The sequence below is a fragment of the Scardinius erythrophthalmus genome, assembly GCF_964197995.2.
Source record: "Scardinius erythrophthalmus genome assembly, chromosome: 12".
Classification (NCBI taxonomy): Eukaryota; Metazoa; Chordata; class Actinopteri; order Cypriniformes; family Leuciscidae; genus Scardinius; species Scardinius erythrophthalmus.
Window position 1 is genome coordinate 27,468,089 of NC_138232.1, and position 22,651 is coordinate 27,490,739.

The following is a 22,651-nucleotide window of genomic DNA, read 5'->3' on the forward strand; positions in this document are numbered from 1 at the left end:
TTCTTCAATTTCCTAAATAAATAGACTTGTAATTGTACGTACTTCTTTTTGTAGAGATCAATGAGAGCAGCTAGACTGTCTTGTTTGATTTTGGCATCACTGCGTTTTTGGGATATAGTAGAAGAGGTTGGCCCATTAGAATCCTTTGAAAGTAGAGGTTCCAGGTCCTTTTGGGCTGCAGCTCTCTGTTTTTCCAGCTGCTGGAGAGCGGTAGTTGTTCTCTGTTTAGAGAAGAAAAATCTTATATAAGCAGCACCTACTGGCCCATTTTTCCAAAACTTTTGCTTAAGGTTGTTGAATCAGTTATCAGTTATCTTGCATCGAGTTATCAACAGTCAATAACCTGGTTGAGTAGTTCATTCCTGCACTTTGTCTTATTTGACAGTATAAACCCAGGCGGTTTATCTCTTAGCAAGGAAGCTTATCTCTACTAGATGTCTAAAGCATTTCTCACCTCTTGCTCCTTCAGACGTTTAGCGAGGTCTGTGGCAGGGTCAGTGCGGTTCAGTGGGGCTCTTAGACTGCTCAGAGTGTCCATCTCAGCTTGAGCTAGATCTTTATCTATTTGGTTTAGAAGGCTAGCCAGCTCTACAGCTTTGGAGTTCTCCTCGGCTCTTGGAGCAGGAACTACAACAACAAATATGACACTGATTTATTATGTCAGAGGTAAATTCAGTACATATGTTAAAAGTGCTTCCTAGTTGTTTCATGAGCACCACATACATGATCACCCTTTTTAATTGTCTACAGTGTTTTCAAAAATAACCAAACTAGGGGATTTGACCCCAACAAGAAACACACACTTTTAATAGTTTATTGAATAATATTTGATTTGCACTTAACTCAAACTGAATGCTGGGGTATAGGCTGGATTTCTTTTTAGGCAAGCAAATTTAAATATGGCTTCTCAATTGTATTTCATTCTTTACAAAATTGTCCACTATGATTGTGAATAGGCTGAACTGGGGTGCTTTTTTCAAAAGCATTATTTAGTTCCATTGTTTCCTACATAGTTTAATGATTCTGTGTTTGCCACAACTATAATTCCAACAAACATTAGCAAACATTGCAAAGTGACGTGGTTAAAAGCATAATTGTTAGTGTGACTTAAGTATATCATGCTTTTGAGCAAAATAACATGCAGTACAATCTTTATCTGTCATTCCCAGCGTTGGGGAAACTTACTTTTAAAAGTAATGCATTACAATATTGTGTTACTCCCTAAGTAATTAATTGCTTTACTTAGTTACTTTTAATAGAAAGTAATGCGTTACGTTACTTTTGCATTACTTTTTTTTATCTGGGCTGGGCTTGCTTGTTTGATCTTTAATAACAAATAATCAAAAGTTCTATTTTTGGCAAATGTAAAGGCTATTTCATACCCAAAACTGTCATGATGGTGACAATCAAAAGTGTCATACTGCAATGCATGCTGGGTACCAGCATAGTACAAAAATTGTCTATGACTCCCAGCATGCATTGCGGCATGAATAAATAATGCAGTTGAATTGTCCGGTTATTTTCTTTAATTCTTACTATTTGCTTTTATTTTGAGATGGTTCTCACTGCAGAACACAAAATCCAGGGGGAGGAGTTGGATCCAGATCCAACTCCTCCCACCTTACATATACCTAAACCTACCCATCTCCACCCCCTGATCCATAAACCCACCCCTAAACCTACCCATCTCCACCCCCTGATCCCTAAACCCACCCCTAAACCTACCAATCTCCACCCCTTAGATCTGGATCCAACTCCGACCCCTGGATCTCGTGTACTGCAGTGAGGTGCTACTCTTTATTTAGGGCCCGAGCACCGATGGTGTGAGGACCTTCTTGGAATTGCTCTGTTTATTATTATTAGGGCCCTATTGTTATTTTATATTATAATTATATTATTAGGGCCCTATTGTTTTCGTTAGGATTATTAGGGCCCAAGCCCTGAAAGGGCGAAGGCCCTATTGTTTTCGTTAGGATTATTATTTAGGGCCCAAGCCCTGAAAGGGCGAAAGCCCTATTGTTTTCGGTAGGATTATTTATTAGGGCCCAAGCCCTGAAAGGGCGAAGGCCCTATTGTTTTCGTAAGGATTATTATTATTATTATTATTATTATTATTATTATAATTATTATTAGGGCCCAAGCCCTGAAAGGGCGAAGGCCCTATTGTTTTCGGTAGGATTGTTGTTTATTATTAGGGCCCAAGCCCTGAAAGGGCGAAGGCCCTATTGTTTTCGGTAGGATTATTGTTTATTAGGGCCCAAGCCCTGAAAGGGCGAAGGCCCTATTGTTTCCGGTAGGATTATTAGGGCCCAAGCCCTGAAAGGGCGAAGGCCCTATTGTTTTCGGTGGGATTATTGTTTATTAGGGCCCAAGCCCTGAAAGGGCGAAGGCCCTATTGTTTTCGTGAGGATTATTAGGGCCCAAGCCCTGAAAGAGCGAAGGCCCTATTGTTTTCGTAAGGATTATTAGGGCCCAAGCCCTGAAAGGGCGAAGGCCCTATTGTTTTCGTTAGGATTATTATTTAGGGCCCAAGCCCTGAAAGGGCGAAAGCCCTATTGTTTTCGGTAGGATTATTTATTAGGGCCCAAGCCCTGAAAGGGCGAAGGCCCTATTGTTTTCGTAAGGATTATTATTATTATTATTATTATTATTATTATTAGGGCCCAAGCCCTGAAAGGGCGAAGGCCCTATTGTTTTCGGTAGGATTATTGTTTATTATTAGGGCCCAAGCCCTGAAAGGGCGAAGGCCCTATTGTTTTCGGTAGGATTATTGTTTATTAGGGCCCAAGCCCTGAAAGGGCGAAGGCCCTATTGTTTCCGTAAGGATTATTAGGGCCCAAGCCCTGAAAGAGCGAAGGCCCTATTGTTTTCGTAAGGATTATTAGGGCCCAAGCCCTGAAAGGGCGAAGGCCCTATTGTTTTCGGTAGGATTATTATTATTATTATTTTTAGGGCCCAAGCCCTGAAAGGGCAAAGGCCCTATTGTTTTCGGTAGGATTATTAGGGCCCAAGCCCTGAAAGGGCGAAGGCCCTATTGTTTTCGGTAGGATTATTTTTAGGGCCCAAGCCCTGAAAGGGCGAAGGCCCTATTGTTTCCGGTAGGATTATTTATTATTATTAGGGCCCAAGCCCTGGAAGGGCGAAGGCCCTATTGTTTTCGGTAGGATTATTAGGGCCCAAGCCCTGAAAGGGCGAAGGCCCTATTGTTTCCGGTAGGATTATTATTATTAGGGCCCAAGCCCTGAAAGGGCGAAGGCCCTATTGTTTTCGGTAGGATTATTAGGGCCCAAGCCCTGAAAGGGCAAAGGCCCTATTGTTTCCGGTAGGATTATTATTATTAGGGCCCAAGCCCTGAAAGGGCGAAGGCCCTATTGTTTTCGGTAGGATTATTTTTTTCTATTATTATTAGGGCCCAAGCCCTGAAAGGGCGAAGGCCCTATTGTTTTCGTTAGGATTATTATTGTTTTCGTTAGGATTATTATTATTAGGGCCCAAGCCCTGAAAGGGCGAAGGCCCTATTGTTTTCGGTAGGATTATTTATTAGGGCCCAAGCCCTGAAAGGGCGCAGAGCCCTATTGTTTTCGGTAGGATTATTATTATTAGGGCCCAAGCCCTGAAAGGGCGAAGGCCCTATTGTTTTCGGTAGGATTATTATTATTATTATTATTATTATTAGGGCCCAAGCCCTGAAAGGGCGAAGTATGTGTAGTATGCAAAACTTGGTATGTGTATTGTTCTCATCAACACGGACAACTTTCTAATTTACATGAACCATCTCCGACCAACAGGAAGAGAGATATTTTGGTTTGAATGTGGATTTTCTGAAGAATTTTCTCTCCCTCTCTCTGTGTCTGTGTGTGTGTGAGGGGAGGGGGGGGGGGGTTTGACTATTGCTTTTATATTGTTAATCAAGGTTTCAGGGGCTTTTGGGGTCCTTAACGTGCTCAAAAACTCTTGAAACTTTGCACACAGGTCAGAACCCACGGCCATCAGGGCCGGGCTGAAGCTGGTACCCGGGCGTGGCAGGGGGGCTCAACAGCGCCCCCTTGAACGGGGTTCTAAAACTTGATCCATATATCAAACACGCTCGCATGAATTAATATGAAACTCGGTACACATATAGATCTCATCGGGCCGAACAACTTTACCCCCGTCAAGTTTTACGCCAGCCCATCAGGAAGTCGGCTATTATGGGTTGTTTGGAAAACACTTGCTGTGGAATGTGAAATACTCCTCCTAGAAAATTCACTGTGTCCCCTTCAAACTCGGTGTGCATGTAGTCAAGACTTTGAGGATGCTAAATTGCGGACGGATTTTTGATATCTCGAACGGTTTGGCTGTGGCGAGGAATCGAATTTATGGCGAGAAAAGAGAAACACGGAAGTGGAATAACTTCTGCATACATTAACTGATCTTGATGAAACTTCAGCAGTGTGTTCGTGGTAAGAGGCCGATCAGATGGATGTAGCTATTGTGAGTCAAAGTTATAGCGCCACCAACTGGCAGCAGGAAGTGTGTCACTTTCAACATGCTTTTGACAAAAGTGGGGGGGTTAGTTTTAACTACAGTAAAGAAAAAATAGTTTGTATATTGTTCTCATCAAGCCGGACAACTTTCTAATTTACATTCAATAGCTCTGGCCATCAGGAAGTCAGATATTTTGGTCTGAATGTGAATTTTTTTGCAAAATCAGCCTCTGAATTTTTAGCCACTCCTCTTAAACTATTTATTTTATTCGTACCAAACTTTTTCAACATGATGAAACTACATTAAATATGCTAAATTGTGAATGGATAATAAATATCTCAAACGGTTTTGCTATGGCGAGGGATTAAATAATGTCCAAAAAGGAAACACTAAAAATCTTCTAAAAATGTAATTATATACCATTTATTTCTATATAAAAGTATACAAATATCACAACTAAACCCATTTTATTCTGTTTTTGCAATTCAAGAAGAATGAAAAAGTTAAAACAGGCTATTTAGTGCTATTTGGTTCAACAAAAAAGCAAACATAGGGCTATACTGCCCTCTTGTGTCCAAAAGGACATCAAAATAGTATATAAAACTTTTTACCAGGTAGGCCAATATTGTATTTAAATATACATTTATTAGGTATGTGTCTGAGGATATTTTCCCACCGGTTAATCGACGTGTGACACGAATGAGTGCTTTTAAATCGCTAATATAATAGTGAAAGAAAAATAATGATAATGTTGCACACACAAATCACACACATGTGGGAAAGAATGATGCTTTTAAACAACACTAAACCGCCATTAGGTGTCGCCAGGCATCCATCTTAATAAGCGAGTCATTGATTCATTCGTTCAAACGATTCGTTCGAATGAGTCGATCATGATTAAGACAGATGTTTATGGATTGATCATTCAATCTTTGAGTCAACCGATTCGTTAAAAATGCTGAATCGTTCAGTTATGAGAAAACACGTGATGCGTGATGGTTCTGCCGTGATCTTTGTTTAACTATTTTCGCTGCTGAAACAGAACAAAAACAGTCAACATTGCATCTAAAATGTAAGTGACTTAATTGTAACTGTTTATTAACCTGTTGTATGAAATCTAGGGGTGGGAGAAAAAATGTATTCTTAGATGCATCGCGATGCGTCACGATTCTGAATCGATTCACAAATGTCAAAAAATCGATTTTCTAAAAAAATATTTTTCTAATAACGTAATATTGACGGAAGGCAAAAGGCGGAACTCTAAGCGGACGTGCGTGCAGTCTGTGGCGCGCACATAACAGAGAAGTTTCTTCTGCTCACCAAGGCTGCATTTATTTGATTAAAAATACAAACAAAAACAGTAATATTGTAAAATATTATTCCAATTTAAAACAGCTGCTTTCTATTTTAATATATTTTAAACTGTTATTTATTCCTGTGATCAAAGCTGAGTTTTCAGCATCATTACTCCAGTCGTCACTGTCACATGATCCTTCAGAAATTATTCTAATATGATGATTGATACTCAAGAAACATTCATTATTATTTTAAATGTCGAAAACAGTTGTGTACAGTCTTTGATGAATAGAAAGTTCAAAAGAACAGCATTTATCTGAAATCTAAAGCTTTTGTAACGTTAAACACTACCGCTCAAAAGTTTTGGGTTAGTAATAATTAAAATTTTATTTTTGGGGGAAATAAATAAAATAAATCAGTACTTTTATTTATGAAGGATGAGTTAAACTGATCAACAGTTACAGTAAAGACATTTATAATGTTAAAAATATATATATTTGAAATATATGCTGTTCTTTTGAACTTTACATTCATCAAAGCATTTTGAAAAAAAAAATCTGTACACAACTGTTTTCAACATTGAAAATAATAATGAATATTTATTGAGCATCAATCATCATATTAGTATGATTTCTGAAGGATCATGTGACACTGAAGACTGGAGTAATGATGCTGAAAACTCAACTTTGATCACAGAAATGAATTACTATGTAAAATATTTAAAAATTGAAAACAGCTGTTTTAAATTGGAATAATATTTCACAATATTACTGTTTTTGTTTGTATTTTTAATCAATAAATGCAGCCTTGGTGAGCAGAAGAGACTTCTCCTAAAAACATTAAAAATCTTACTGACCCCAAACTTTTGAACAATAATATATATATATATATATATATATATATACACACACACATATATATGTGTGTGTGTGTGTATGTATGTATATATATATATATATATATAAATATAGCTGCGAGCAGCGATGGAGGGCCAAAGCCGGCGGTACCGCCACCCCGGTGCCTTTAGGTAACTAAAGGCACCGGGGTTGCGGTGCCACCGGCTTGGGCCCGTAATCGCTGCTCGCAGCTATATTTATTATTATTTTTTTCTACTTCTCGGGCACTTTTGGGGCCCTTAACATGCTCGAAAACTCTTGAAACTTTGCACACAGGTCAGAACCCGCGGCCATCAGGGCCGGGCTGAAGCTGGTACCCGGGGCCTGGCAGGGGGGCTCAATAGCGCCCCCTAGAACACAATTTGAAATCTTGGACACAAACAAGAACGTATTAGTATGAAACTCGGTACACATATAGATCTCATCAGGCCGAACAACTTCCACACTCTATGTTATTAGCTCCGCCCAACAGGAAGTCAGCTATTATGGGTTGTTTGAAAAACGCATCCTCTGGAATTTGAAATACTCCTCCTAGAGAATTCACCCGATAACCACCAAACTCGGTGTGCATGAAGTCAAGACATTGAGGATGAAAAATTGCCAGGGGATTTTTGATATCTCGAACGGTTTGGCCGTGGCGAGGAAACAAATTTATGGCGAGAAAAGAGAAACAGGAAGTGTGTTATAACTTCTGCATACATTGACTGATCTTGATGAAACTTCAGCAGTGTGTCCGATGTAAGAGGCCGATCACATGGATGTGACCTTTGTGAGTCAAAGTTATAGCGCCACCAACTGGCAACAGGAAATGTGTCACTTTCAAAATGCTTTGAAATCACCCTCTTATTTTTACCCAATTTGCTTAAAACTTTATGTGTTTAATGTAGACACACGGCAGATGTAGACCTGTGAAAGGATTATTGATATCTTAGATACTGTTGCCGTGGCAACGCATCAAACTTTAATATTCTTTTCGGATGCTTTTGAGACTCTTCACATGCTTGAAAATGCATGAAACTCGACAGACACATCACATTTATTATCCAGTAGACATGTGCAAAGTTTCAGAAACGGGCGTGGTGGAATGGCTCAGTAGCGCCACCTTTAGTCAAAAATGGGGCCTTAGTTTTTCCTAGAATCACAAAACTTGGTACGTATATTGTTCTCATCAAGCCGGACAACTTTCTAATTTACAGTTATTACCTCAGACCAACAGGAAGTCAGATATTTTGGTTTGAATGTGGATTTTCTGGAGAATTTTCTCTCTCTCTCTGTGTGTCTGTGTGTGTGTGTGTGTGTGTGTGGGAGGGGGGGGGGATTTGTGTATTCCATTTAATCTTTGTTTTTCAAGGTTTCAGGGGCTTTTGGGGCCCTTAACATGCTCGAAAACTCTTGAAACTTTTCACACAGGTCAGAACCCACGGTCATCAGGGCCGGGCTGAAGCTCGTACCCGGGCGTGGCAGGGGGGCTCAACAGCGCCCCCTTGAACACGGTCTGAAAACTTGGTCCATATATCAAACACGCTTGCATGAATTAATATGAAACTCAGTACACATATAGATCTCATCGGGCCGAACAACTCCCGCACTCTAAGTTATTAGCTCCGCCCAACAGGAAGTCGGCTATTATGGGTTGTTTGGAAAACGCTTGCTGTGGAATGCGAAGTACTCCTCCTAGAGAATTCATCCAATCCCCACCAAACTCAGTGTGCATGAAGTCAAGACATTGAGGATTCTAAATTGCGGACGGATTTTTGATATCTCGAACGGTTTGGCCGTGGCGAGGAAACGAATTTATGCCGAGAAAAGAGAAACACGAAGTGGTATAACTTCTGCATACATTAACTGATCTTGATGAAACTTCACCAGTGTGTTCGTGGTAAGAGGCCGATCAGATGGATGTAACTATTGTGAGTCAAAGTTATAGCGCCACCAACTGGCAGCAGGAAGTGTGTCACTTTCAAAATGCTTTTGACAAAAGTGGGGGGGTTAGTTTTACCCACAGTTACAAAAATCAGTACGTACATTGGTCTCATCGAGCCGGACAACTTTCTAATATACAGTTATTAGCTTCGACCAATAGGAAGTCAGATATTTTGGTTTGAATGTGGATTTATTTGCAAATTCAGCCTCTGCTTTTTACCCACTCCTGCTAAGTGTTTTTTTTTTATTCACACCAAACTTTTTTAACACGATGAAAATACATTAAAGATGCTAAATTGTGAACGGATATTAAATATTTCAAACGGTTTTGACATGGCGAGGGATTAAAATAATGTCAAAAAAGGAATCAGAAAACGTCTCAGATCTTCTAAAAATTTAATTATACACTATTTATTTTTATATAAAATTATACAAATATCAGATCTAAACCCAGTTTTGGGTTTATTCAGTTTTTTTTTAATTCAAGAATTATGTACAAGTTTAAAAACAGCCAGAATGAGCTATTTAGTAAAAAGAAAAAAGTCATACATAGTATTTATATATAAATATATTAGCGATGTGACTGAGAATTTTTTCCCACTGGTTAATCGATGTGTGACAGCGCGGTGGGGGCTTTTAAATCGCTACCTTAAAAGCGAAAGTGAAATATTGACGTCCAGTAGGAATGAACTAAAAAACATTCACTCTGTTCTGCTCGTTCCTCGCTGTAGACACATATTGCCCATGCAGCCGTGAGCATTTTAGTTTCATTTTAAAAATGGCGCCATTTCGGGGGTGGGATTGCTTGAATGTTTTTTTACAAAAGCACAATGTTGTGTTTTATTGTGAGTGAACATAAATATAAGTAAACACATTGCAATTTAAATGATGTCCTGTATGAATAAAATTACGGAGTAGCCTATATTTTTATGTTTCCACTGTTCGATCGCGCCCGCGCCACACACACACACACACACACACACACAAACACAACAACAACATATTGTGCATTCCAGCATTGCAATCTTGACATCGCAGCCTGTTCATTATAGCCTTAATAAAATATAATTATAAAATAGTCAACCTAACATATAAAAATTACACTGCTCTGTTTAAATAGACAGTAGTACAATTCATACTATTCACAGAAATCACTGCTCAACTGTGATGTTTCCAAGCACATTTTTGCGCATGTGAAGAGCATGTGAAGTTTTCCCTTCAATATTGGAACGTGAGTGAAGTACAAAGCCTATAATAAACAATAGTTTAGCATCCAAAAAAAAAAAAAAAATATATATATATATATAAAAAACATTAAGGGACAAGACAGAGAATATTACTTGTCTGATATATATATATATATATGTATATATATATATATATATATATATATATATATATATATATATATATATATTTTTTTTTTTTTTTGGTTTTTTTTTGGGTTTTTTTTGTTACATATATATATATATATTGTTGCATTATTTATATATATATATATATATATATATATATATATATATATATATATATATATATAAATATAGCTGCGAGCAGCGATAGAGGGCCCAAGCCAGTGACACCGCCACCCCGGTGCCTTTAGTGTAACTAAAGGCACCAGGGTGGCGGTGCCACCGGCTTGGGCCCGCAATCGCTGCTCGCAGCTATATTTAGGGCCCAAGCCCTGAAAGGGCGAAGGCCCTATTGTTTCCGGTAGGATTATTATTATTATTATTATTATTATTATTATTATTATTTTGTCAACCTTTCGGGCACTTTTGGGGCCCTTAACATGCTCGAAAACTCTTGAAATTTTGCACACACGTCAGAACCCGCGGCCATCAGGGCCGGACTGAAGCTGGTACCCGGGCGTGGCAGGGGGGCTCGACAGCGCCCCCTGGAACGGGATCCAAACACGTGTCCATAAATCAAACACGCTTGCATGTAATAATATGAAACTCGGTACACATATAGATCTCATCGGGCCGAACAACTTTCGTGCTCTAAGTTTTACGCCAGCCAAACAGGAAGTTGGCTATTTAGCGTTGTTTGGAAACGCATGCTGTGGAATTTAATGTACTCCTCCTAGGGAATTCATCGATTCGCCTCCAAACTCGGTGTGCATGAAGTCAAGACATTGAGGATGCTAAATTGCGGACGGATTTTTGATATCTCGAACGGTTTGGCCGTGGCGAGGAAACAAATTTATGGCGAAAAAATTAAACAGGAAGTGTGTTATAACTTCTGCATACATTAACTGATCTTGATTCAACTTCAGCAGTGTGTTCGTTGTAAGAGGCCGATCACATGGATGTGACTATTGTGAGTCAAAGTTATAGCGCCACCAACAGGCAGCAGGAAGTACATCACTTTCAAAATGCTTTGAAATCAGTGTCTTATTTTTACCAGATTTGCTTCAAACTTTATGTGTACAATGTAGACACACGGCAGATGTAAACCTGTGAAAGGATTATTGATATCTTAGATACTGTTGCCGTGGCAACGCATCAAACTTTAATATTATTTTTTGATGCTTTTGAGACTCTTAACATACTTGAAATTGCATGAAACTCAACAGACACATCACATTTATTAGCCCGTAGACATGTGCAAAGTTTCAGAAACTGGCGTTGTGGAATGGCTCAGTAGCGCCACCTTTAGTCAAAAATGGGGGCTTAGTTTTTCCTAGAATCACAAAACTTGGTATGTGTATTGTTCTCATCAAGACGGACAACTTTCTAATTTACATGAACCATCTCCGACCAACAGGAAGAGAGATATTTTGGTTTGAATGTGGATTTTCTGAAGAATTTTCTCTCCCTCTCTCTGTGTCTGTGTGTGTGTGAGGGGAGGGGGGGATTTGACTATTGCTTTTATATTGTTAATCAAGGTTTTAGGGGCTTTTGGGGTCCTTAACGTGCTCAAAAACTCTTGAAACTTTGCACACAGGTCAGAACCCACGGCCATCAGGGCCGGGCTGAAGCTGGTACCCGGGCGTGGCTGGGGGGCTCAACAGCGCCCCCTTGAACGGGGTTCTAAAACTTGATCCATATATCAAACACGCTCGCATGAATTAATATGAAACTCGGTACACATATAGATCTCATCGGGCCGAACAACTTTACCCCCGTCAAGTTTTACGCCAGCCCAACAGGAAGTCGGCTATTATGGGTTGTTTGGAAAACGCTTGCTGTGGAATGTGAAATACTCCTCCTAGAAAATTCACCGTGTCCCCTTCAAACTCGGTGTGCATGTAGTCAAGACTTTGAGGATGCTAAATTGCGGACGGATTTTTGATATCTCGAACGGTTTGGCTGTGGCGAGGAATCGAATTTATGGCGAGAAAAGAGAAACACGGAAGTGGAATAACTTCTGCATACATTAACTGATCTTGATGAAACTTCAGCAGTGTGTTCGTGGTAAGAGGCCGATCAGATGGATGTAGCTATTGTGAGTCAAAGTTATAGCGCCACCAACTGGCAGCAGGAAGTGTGTCACTTTCAACATGCTTTTGACAAAAGTGGGGGGGTTAGTTTTAACTACAGTAAAGAAAAAATTGTTTGTATATTGTTCTCATCAAGCTGGACAACTTTCTAATTTACATTCAATAGCTCTGGCCATCAGGAAGTCAGATATTTTGGTCTGAATGTGAATTTTTTTGCAAAATCAGCCTCTGAATTTTTAGCCACTCCTCTTAAACTATTTATTTTATTCGTACCAAACTTTTTCAACATGATGAAACTACATTAAATATGCTAAATTGTGAATGGATAATAAATATCTCAAACGGTTTTGCTATGGCGAGGGATTAATGTCCAAAAAGGAAACACTAAAAATCTTCTAAAAATGTAATTATATACCATTTATTTCTATATAAAAGTATACAAATATCACAACTAAACCCATTTTATTCTGTTTTTGCAATTCAAGAAGAATGAAAAAGTTAAAACAGGCTATTTAGTGCTATTTGGTTCAACAAAAAAGCAAACATAGGGCTATACTGCCCTCTTGTGTCCAAAAGGACATCAAAATAGTATATAAAACTTTTTACCAGGTAGGCCAATATTGTATTTAAATATACATGTATTAGGTATGTGTCTGAGGATATTTTCCCACCGGTTAATCGACGTGTGACACGAGTGGGTGCTTTTAAATCGCTAATATAATAGTGTAAGAAAAATAATGATAATGTTGCACACACAAATCACACACATGTGGGAAAGAATGATGCTTTTAAACAACACTAAACCGCCATTAGGTGTCGCCAGGCATCCATCTTAATAAGCGAGTCATTGATTCATTCGTTCAAACGATTTGTTCGAATGAGTCGATCATGATTAAGACAGATGTTTATGGATTGATCATTCAATCTTTGAGTCAAACGATTCGTTAAAAATGCTGAATCGTTCAGTTATGAGAAAACACGTGATGCGTGGTGGTTCTGCCGTGATCTTTGTTTAACTATTTTCGCTGCTGAAACAGAACAAAAACAGTCAACATTGCATCTAAAATGTAAGTGACTTAATTGTAACTGTTTATTAACCTGTTGTATGAAATCTAGGGGTGGGAGAAAAAATTTATTCTTAGATGCATCGCGATGCGGACGTGGACGATTCTGAATCGATTCACAAATGTCAAAAAATCGATTCTCTAAAAAAATATTTTTCTAATAACGTAATATTGACGGAAGGCAAAAGGCGGAACTCTAAGCGGACGTGCGTGCAGTCTGTGGCGCGCACATAACAGAGAAGTTTCTTCTGCTCACCAAGGCTGCATTTATTTGATTAAAAATACAAACAAAAACAGTAATATTGTAAAATATTATTCCAATTTAAAACAGCTGCTTTCTATTTTAATATATTTTAAACTGTTATTTATTCCTGTGATCAAAGCTGAGTTTTCAGCATCATTACTCCAGTCGTCACTGTCACATGATCCTTCAGAAATTATTCTAATATGATGATTGATACTCAAGAAACATTCATTATTATTTTAAATGTCGAAAACAGTTGTGTACAGTCTTTGATGAATAGAAAGTTCAAAAGAACAGCATTTATCTGAAATCTAAAGCTTTTGTAACGTTAAACACTACCGCTCAAAAGTTTTGGGTTAGTAATAATTAAAATTTTATTTTTTGGGGAAATAAATAAAATAAATCACTACTTTTATTTATGAAGGATGAGTTAAACTGATCAACAGTTACAGTAAAGACATTTATAATGTAAAAAATATATATATTTGAAATATATGCTGTTCTTTTGAACTTTACATTCATCAAAGCATTTTGAAAAAAAAAAATCTGTACACAACTGTTTTCAACATTGAAAATAATAATGAATATTTATTGAGCATCAATCATCATATTAGTATGATTTTTGAAGGATCATGTGACACTGAAGACTGGAGTAATGATGCTGAAAACTCAACTTTGATCACAGAAATGAATTACTATGTAAAATATTTAAAAATTGAAAACAGCTGTTTTAAATTGGAATAATATTTCACAATATTACTGTTTTTGTTTGTATTTTTAATCAATAAATGCAGCCTTGGTGAGCAGAAGAGACTTCTTCTAAAAACATTAAAAATCTTACTGACCCCAAACTTTTGAACAATAATATATATATATATATATATATATATAATATATATATATATATATTTATATAATAATAAATATAGCTGCGAGCAGCAATGGAGGGCCAAAGCCGGCGGTACCGCCACCCCGGTGCCTTTAGGTAACTAAAGGCACCGGGGTTGCGGTGCCACCGGCTTGGGCCCGTAATCGCTGCTCGCAGCTATATTTATTATTATTTTGTCAACCTTTCGGGCACTTTTGGGGCTCTTAACATGCTCGAAAACTCTTGGAATTTTGCACACACGTCAGAACCCGCGGCCATCAGGGCCGGACTGAAGCTGGTACCCGGGCGTGGCAGGGGGGCTTGACAGCGCCCCCTGGAACAGGATCCAAACACGTGTCCATAAATCAAACACGCTTGCATGTAATAATATGAAACTCGGTACACATATAGATCTCATCGGGCCGAACAACTTTCGTGCTCTAAGTTTTACGCCAGCCAAACAGGAAGTTGGCTATTTAGCGTTGTTTGGAAACGCATGCTGTGGAATTTAATGTACTCCTCCTAGGGAATTCATCGATTCGCCTCCAAACTCGGTGTGCATGAAGTCAAGACATTGAGGATGCTAAATTGCGGACGGATTTTTGATATCTCGAACGGTTTGGCCGTGGCGAGGAAACGAATTTATGGCGAAAAAATGAAACAGGAAGTGTGTTATAACTTCTGCATACATTAACTGATCTTGATGAAACTTCAGCAGTGTGTTCATTGTAAGAGGCCGATCACATGGATGTGACTATTGTGAGTCAAAGTTATAGCGCCACCAACAGGCAGCAGGAAGTACATCACTTTCAAAATGCTTTGAAATCAGTGTCTTATTTTTACCCGATTTGCTTCAAACTTTATGTGTACAATGTAGACACACGGCAGATGTAAACCTGTGAAAGGATTATTGATATCTTGGATACTGTTGCCGTGGCAACACATCAAACTTTAATATTATTTTTTGATGCTTTTGAGACTCTTAACATACTTGAAATTGCATGAAACTCAACAGACACATCACATTTATTAGCCAGTAGACATGTGCAAAGTTTCAGAAACGGGCGTGGTGGAATGGCTCAGTAGCGCCACCTTTAGTCAAAAATGGGGGCTTAGTTTTTCCTAGAATCACAAAACTTGGTATGTGTATTGTTCTCATCAAGACGGACAACTTTCTAATTTACATGAACCATCTCAGAACCAACAGGAAGAGAGATATTTTGGTTTGAATGTGGATTTTCTGTAGAATTTTCTCTCCCTCTCTCTGTGTCTGTGTGTGTGTGAGGGGAGGGGGGGATTTGACTATTGCTTAAATTATATTGTTAATCAAGGTTTCAGGGGCTTTTGGGGTCCTTAACGTGCTCAAAAACTCTTGAAACTTTGCACACAGGTCAGAACCCACGGCCATCAGGGCCGGGCTGAAGCTGGTACCCGGGCGTGGCTGGGGGGCTCAACAGCGCCCCCTTGAACGGGGTTCTAAAACTTGATCCATATATCAAACACGCTCGCATGAATTAATATGAAACTCGGTACACATATAGATCTCATCGGGCCGAACAACTTTACCCCAGTCAAGTTTTACGCCAGCCCAACAGGAAGTCGGCTATTATGGGTTGTTTGGAAAACGCTTGCTGTGGAATGTGAAATACTCCTCCTAGAAAATTCACCGTGTCCCCTTCAAACTCGGTGTGCATGTAGTCAAGACTTTGAGGATGCTAAATTGCGGACGGATTTTTGATATCTCGAACGGTTTGGCTGTGGCGAGGAATCGAATTTATGGCGAGAAAAGAGAAACACGGAAGTGGAATAACTTCTGCATACATTAATTGATCTTGATGAAACTTCAGCAGTGTCTTCGTGGGAAGAGGCCGATCAGATGGATGTAGCTATTGTGAGTCAAAGTTATAGCGCCACCAACTGGCAGCAGGAAGTGTGTCACTTTCAACATGCTTTTGACAAAAGTGGGGGGGGTTAGTTTTAACTACAGTAAAGAAAAAATAGTTTGTATATTGTTCTCATCAAGCCGGACAACTTTCTAATTTACATTCAATAGCTCTGGCCATCAGGAAGTCAGATATTTTGGTCTGAATGTGAATTTTTTTGCAAAATCAGCCTCTGAATTTTTAGCCACTCCTCTTAAACTATTTATTTTATTCGTACCAAACTTTTTCAACATGATGAAACTACATTAAATATGCTAAATTGTGAATGGATAATAAATATCTCAAACGGTTTTGCTATGGCGAGGGATTAAAGTAATGTCCAAAAAGGAAACACTAAAAATCTTCTAAAAATGTAATTATATACCATTTATTTCTATATAAAAGAATACAAATATCACAACTAAAACCATTTTATTCTGTTTTTGCAATTCAAGAAGAATAAAAAAGTTAAAACAGGCTATTTAGTGCTATTTGGTTCAACAAAAAAGCAAACATAGGGCTATACTGCCCTCTTGTGTCCAAAAGGACATCAAAATAGTATATAAAACTTTTTACCAGGTAGGCCAATATTGTATTTAAATATACATTTATTAGGTATGTGTCTGAGGATATTTTCCCACCGGTTAATCGACGTGTGACACGAGTGGGTGCTTTTAAATCGCTAATATAATAGTGAAAGAAAAATAATGATAATGTTGCACACACAAATCACCAGGCTTGGGAGGGTTACTTTAAAAATGTATTCCGTTACAGTTACAAATTACTTCATAAAAAAAGTATTCAGTAACGTAATCCAAGTACTATATTATGAAAGTAATGTAACTGATTACTTTTGGATTACTTCAAGGTCACGTATATAAATAAAGTCAAGCAAGAAGAAATAATAAACAAAAATAAATAAAAAATACTTTTATTTATTAAGAATTTGGTCCAGTGTACAATATTTGCAAAATATACACACAGGCCTGAATATATATATTTATGTAAAGGGCTATACAGACATCTAGTGGCTAATGTATGGTATTACAGATTATTTTGTTTTATTTTTAACTAATTTTTAACTAAAAAATAAAAACACAACATTTAGTTGTGTAAAACAGTTTATTTTAAAATAGGCCTACATGTTGACTAAAGCCGTGATCTTTCTTAATTTGCCTGACTGAACTTGGGGCGTTGGCAGTGGGAGTTCCCCTACGTTACCTAGACAGCGAACATCCCGTTACGTGAGAAAAGATTAAGAAAGGACATTTTGGGTACTAAAAAAGATACTCTCCTAATTTCTACAAAATAGCAGCGGAATTTCCATTAATTAAAAGCGATTTTACCCGCAGGCAGCATCGTTTCTACTAGCAGCAGTGATTCAATCTGCGTCTGAGGAGATTGTAGAAAGCTGTTATTTGCACACGCACCAGCGCGTGGCACACGTGAGTCATTACTGGCAACAGAACCAGGAACTAATGTATAATCAAGCAGCGCTTAATATAGTGTTATTGTGCCAAAATACTTATTTATTTAGTTTCAAATGAAACCATTGTAATCCTGAAAGTATTCCCCCTTTTTTCAAAATGTAACTATAATCTGATTACAACGTTTTTTGACGTAACTGTAACGGATTACAGTTATTGGATTTTTGTATCCTGATTACATAACGCCGTTACATGTATTCCGTTACTCCCCAACCCTGCAAATCACACACATGTGGGAAAGAATAAACAACACTAAACCGCCATTAGGTGTCGCCAGGCATCCATCTTAATAAGCGAGTCATTGATTCATTCGTTCAAACGATTCGTTCGAATGAGTCGATCATGATTAAGACAGATGTTTATGGATTGATCATTCAATCTTTGAGTCAACCGATTCGTTAAAAATGCTGAATCGTTCAGTTATGAGAAAACACGTGATGGTTCTGCCGTGATCTTTGTTTAACTATTTTCGCTGCTGAAACAGAACAAAAACAGTCAACATTGAATCTAAAATGTAAGTGACTTAATTGTAACTGTTTATTAACCTGTTGTATGAAATCTAGGGGTGGGAGAAAAAATGTATTCTTAGATGCATCGCGATGCGGACGTGGACGATTCTGAATCGATTCACAAATGTCAAAAAATCGATTCTCTAAAAAAATATTTTTCTAATAACGTAATATTGACGGAAGGCAAAAGGCGGAACTTTAAGCGGACGTGCGTGCAGTCTGTGGCGCACACATAACAGAGAAGTTTCTTCTGCTCACCAAGGCTGCATTTATTTGATTAAAAATACAAACAAAAACAGTAATATTGTAAAATATTATTCCAATTTAAAACAGCTGCTTTCTATTTTAATATATTTTAAACTGTTATTTATTCCTGTGATCAGAGCTGAGTTTTCAGCATCATTACTCCAGTCGTCACTGTCACATGATCCTTCTGAAATTATTCTAATATGATGATTGATACTCAAGAAACATTCATTATTATTTTAAATGTCGAAAACAGTTGTGTACAGTCTTTGATGGATAGAAAGTTCAAAAGAACAGCATTTATCTGAAATCTAAAGCTTTTGTAACGTTAAACACTACCGCTCAAAAGTTTTGGGTTAGTAATAATTACAATTTTATTTTTGGGGGAAATAAATAAAATAAATCAGTACTTTTATTTATGAAGGATGAGTTAAACTGATCAACAGTTACAGTAAAGACATTTATAATGTTAAAAATATATATATTTGAAATATATGCTGTTCTTTTGAACTTTACATTCATCAAAGCATTTTGAAAAAAAAAATCTGTACACAACTGTTTTCAACATTGAAAATAATAATCAATATTTATTGAGCATCAATCATCATATTAGTATGATTTCTGAAGGATCATGTGACACTGAAGACTGGAGTAATGATGCTGAAAACTCAACTTTGATCACAGAAATGAATTACTATGTAAAATATTTAAAAATTGAAAACAGCTGTTTTAAATTGGAATAATATTTCACAATATTACTGTTTTTGTTTGTATTTTTAATCAATAAATGCAGCCTTGGTGAGCAGAAGAGACTTATCCTGAAAACATTAAAAATCTTACTGACCCCAAACTTTTGAACAATAATATATATATATATACATATATATGTATGTGTGTGTATGTATGTATATATATATATATATATATATATATATATATATATATATATATATATATATATATATATATATATATATACATATATATATATAAATATAGCTGCGAGCAGCGATGGAGGGCCCAAGCCGGCGGTACCGCCACCCCGGTGCCTTTAGGTAACTAAAGGCACCGGGGTTGCGGTGCCACCGGCTTGGGCCCGTAATCGCTGCTCGCAGCTATATTTATTATTATTATTATTATTTTGTCAACCTTTCGGGCACTTTTGGGGCCCTTAACATGCTCGAAAACTCTTGAAATTTTGCACACAGGTCAGAACCCGCGGCCATCAGGGCCGGGCTGAAGCTGGTACCCGGGCGTGGCAGGGGGCCTCGACAGCGCCCCCTGGAACGGGATCCGAACACTTGTCCATAAATCAGACACGCTTGCATGTAATAATATGAAACTCGGTACACATATAGACCTCATAGGGCCGAACAACTTTCGTGCTCTAAGTTTTACGCCAGACCAACAGGAAGTCGGCTATTATAGGTTGTTTGGAAACGCATGCTGTGGAATTTGAAGTACTCCTCCTAGGAAATTCATCCATTCGCCTCCAAACTCGGTGTGCATGAAGTCAAGACACTGAGGATGCTAAATTGCGGACGGATTTTTGATATCTCGAACGGTTTGGCCGTGGCAAGGAAACGAATTTATGGCGAATAATTCAAACAGGAAGTGTGTTATAACTTCTGCATACATTAATGATCTTGATGAAACTTCAGCTGTGTGTTAGTTGTAAGAGGCCGATCACATGGATGTGACATTTGTGAGTCAAAGTTATAGCGCCACCAACTGGCAGCAGGAAGTGTGTCACTTTCAAAATGCTTTGAATTCACCCTCTTATTTTTACCCGATTTGCTTCAAACTTTATGTGTATAATCTAGACACACGGCAGATGTAGACCTGTGAAAGGATTATTGATATCTTAGATACTGTTGCCGTGGCAACGCATCAAACTTTAATATTCTTTTCGGATGCTTTTGAGACTCTTCACATGCTTGAAAATGCATGAAACTCGACAGACACATCACATTTATTATCCAGTAGACATGTGCAAAGTTTCAGAAACGGGCGTGGTGAAATGGCTCAGTAGCGCCACCTTTAGTCAAAAGTGGGGGGGTTAGTTTTATCAACAGCAACAAAACTTGGTATGTGTATTGATCTCATCAAGACGGACAACTTTCTAATTTACAGTAACTAGCTCGGACCAAGAGGAAGAGAGATATTTTGGTTTGAATGTGGATTTTCTGGAGAATTTTCTCTCCCTCTCTCTGTGTCTCTGTGTGTGTGAGGGGAGGGGTGATCTGACTATTGCTTTTATATTGTTAATCAAGGTTTCAGGGGCTTTTGGGGTCCTTAACGTGCTCAAAAACTCTTGAAACTTTGCACACAAGTCAGAACCCCCTGGCATCAGGGCCGGGCTGAAGCTGGTACCCGGGCGTGGCAGGGGGGCTCAACAGCGCCCCCTTGAACTGGGTCTGAAAACTTGGTCCATAGATCAAACACGCTTGCATGAATTACTATGAAACTCGGTACACATACAGATCTCATCGTGCCAAACAACTTTTCCCCCGTCAAGTTTTACGCCAGCCCAACAGGAAGTCGGCTATTATGGGTTGTTTGGAAAACGCTTGCTGTGGAATGCGAAGTACTCCTCCTAGAGAATTCATCCAATCCCCACCAAACTCGGTGTGCATGAAGTCAAGTCATTGAGGATGCTAAATTGCGGACGGATTTTTGATATCTCGAACGGTTTGGCCGTGGCGAGGAATCGAATTTATGGCGAGAAAAGAGAAACACGAAGTGGAATAACTTCTGCATACATTAACTGATCTTGATGAAACTTCAGCAGAGTGTTCGTGGTAAGAGGCCGATTAGATGGATGTAACTATTGTGAGTCAAAGTTTATAGCGCCACCAACTGGCAGCAGGAAGTCTGTCACTTTCAACATGCTTTTGACAAAAGTGGGGGGGTTAGTTTTAACTACAGTAAAAAAAACTCCGTTCATATATTGATCTCATCGACCCAGACAACTTTCTAATTTAAAGTCATTAGCTCTGACCATCAGGAAGTCAGATATTTTGGTCTGAATGTGGATTTTTTTGCAAAATCAGCCTCTGAATTTTTAGCCACCTTTATCTAAATGGTTTATTTTATTCCCACCAAACTTTTTCAACATGATAAAAATATATTAATTATGCTAAATTGTGAACGGATAATAAATATCTCAAACGGTTTTGCCATGGCGAGGGATTAAAGTAATGTCAAAAAAGGAAACACTAAAAACGTCATATATTCTAAAAATTTAATTATACACCATTTATTACTATATAAAAGTATACAAATATCTGAACTTAACTCATTTTATTCTTTTTTTTCAATTTAAGAATGAAGTTTAAGTTTAAAAACTGCCAGAATGGTTGTTTAGTCTAAACAATAAATAAATAAAGTCAAACATAGTGCTATACTGCCCTCTTGTGTTCAAAATCAGGTAAGCCTAATATATCTATATAAAAATATACTAGGTATTTGACGGTGAGAATATTTTACCACCGGTTAACTGACGTGTGACACCGCTGGGGGCTTTTTAATCGCTAACTTAAAAACGAAAGTAAAATATGTTCGTCCGCACGGACATTGATAATGGTGCGGAGCAGAGCGAGCGTTTTCAATAAATTCCTATGGAAGGAGGAATGACCTAAAAAACGTTGACTCTGTTCTGCTCGTTCCTCGCTGAGGACGAGCACCATTATGAATGCCTGTGCAGTCATGAGCATTTTAGTTTCATTTTCGGGGGCGGACTGCTTGAATGTATTTTAAAAAAGCACAATGTTGTGTTTTATTGCTACTGTACAAAAATATAAGTTAACACTTTACAGTTTGAATGATGTTCTGAACAAAATGACAAAGTATGTTTTTATGTGTGTCCCCCCCCCCCCAAACACACACACATTCCAGCATTGCAATCTTGACATCGCAGCCTGTTCATTATAGCCTTAATAAAATATATTAATAAAATAGTCAACCTAACATATAAAATTTACAATGCTCTGTTTAAATAGTCAGTACTACAATTCGTACCATTCACTTGGTAAGCACCGCTCCACTGTGATGTTTCCAAGCACATTTTAAAATAGTCAACCTAACATATAAAATTTACAATGCTCTGTTTAAATAGTCAGTACTACAATTCGTACCATTCAATTGGTAAGCACCGCTCCACTGTGATGTTTCCAAGCACATTTTTGCGTGTGAATAGGATGATTTTTTCCGTCGATATTGGAAAGTGAGTGAAGTACAAAGCCTATGATAAAGGATAGTTTAGCATCCAAATACATCGCAAAT

General features: G+C 38.0%; 2 protein-coding genes across 2 annotated transcripts in view; one reads left to right on the top strand and one right to left on the bottom strand.

The window, feature by feature from the left end:
- The window catches only part of ten1 (TEN1 subunit of CST complex), a 41,740-nt gene that overhangs the window by 7,600 nt on the left and 11,489 nt on the right, over positions 1-22,651 (top strand). The window lies entirely within an intron of this gene.
- The window catches only part of evpla (envoplakin a), a 68,604-nt gene that overhangs the window by 5,758 nt on the left and 40,195 nt on the right, over positions 1-22,651 (bottom strand). The window contains exons 14-15 of the mRNA XM_081380285.1: positions 455-627; positions 43-221 (exon numbers count right to left, since the gene is read on the bottom strand). Coding sequence (XP_081236411.1) covers positions 43-221; positions 455-627 — 352 coding nt within the window. The remainder of the gene's footprint in view (positions 1-42; positions 222-454; positions 628-22,651) is intronic.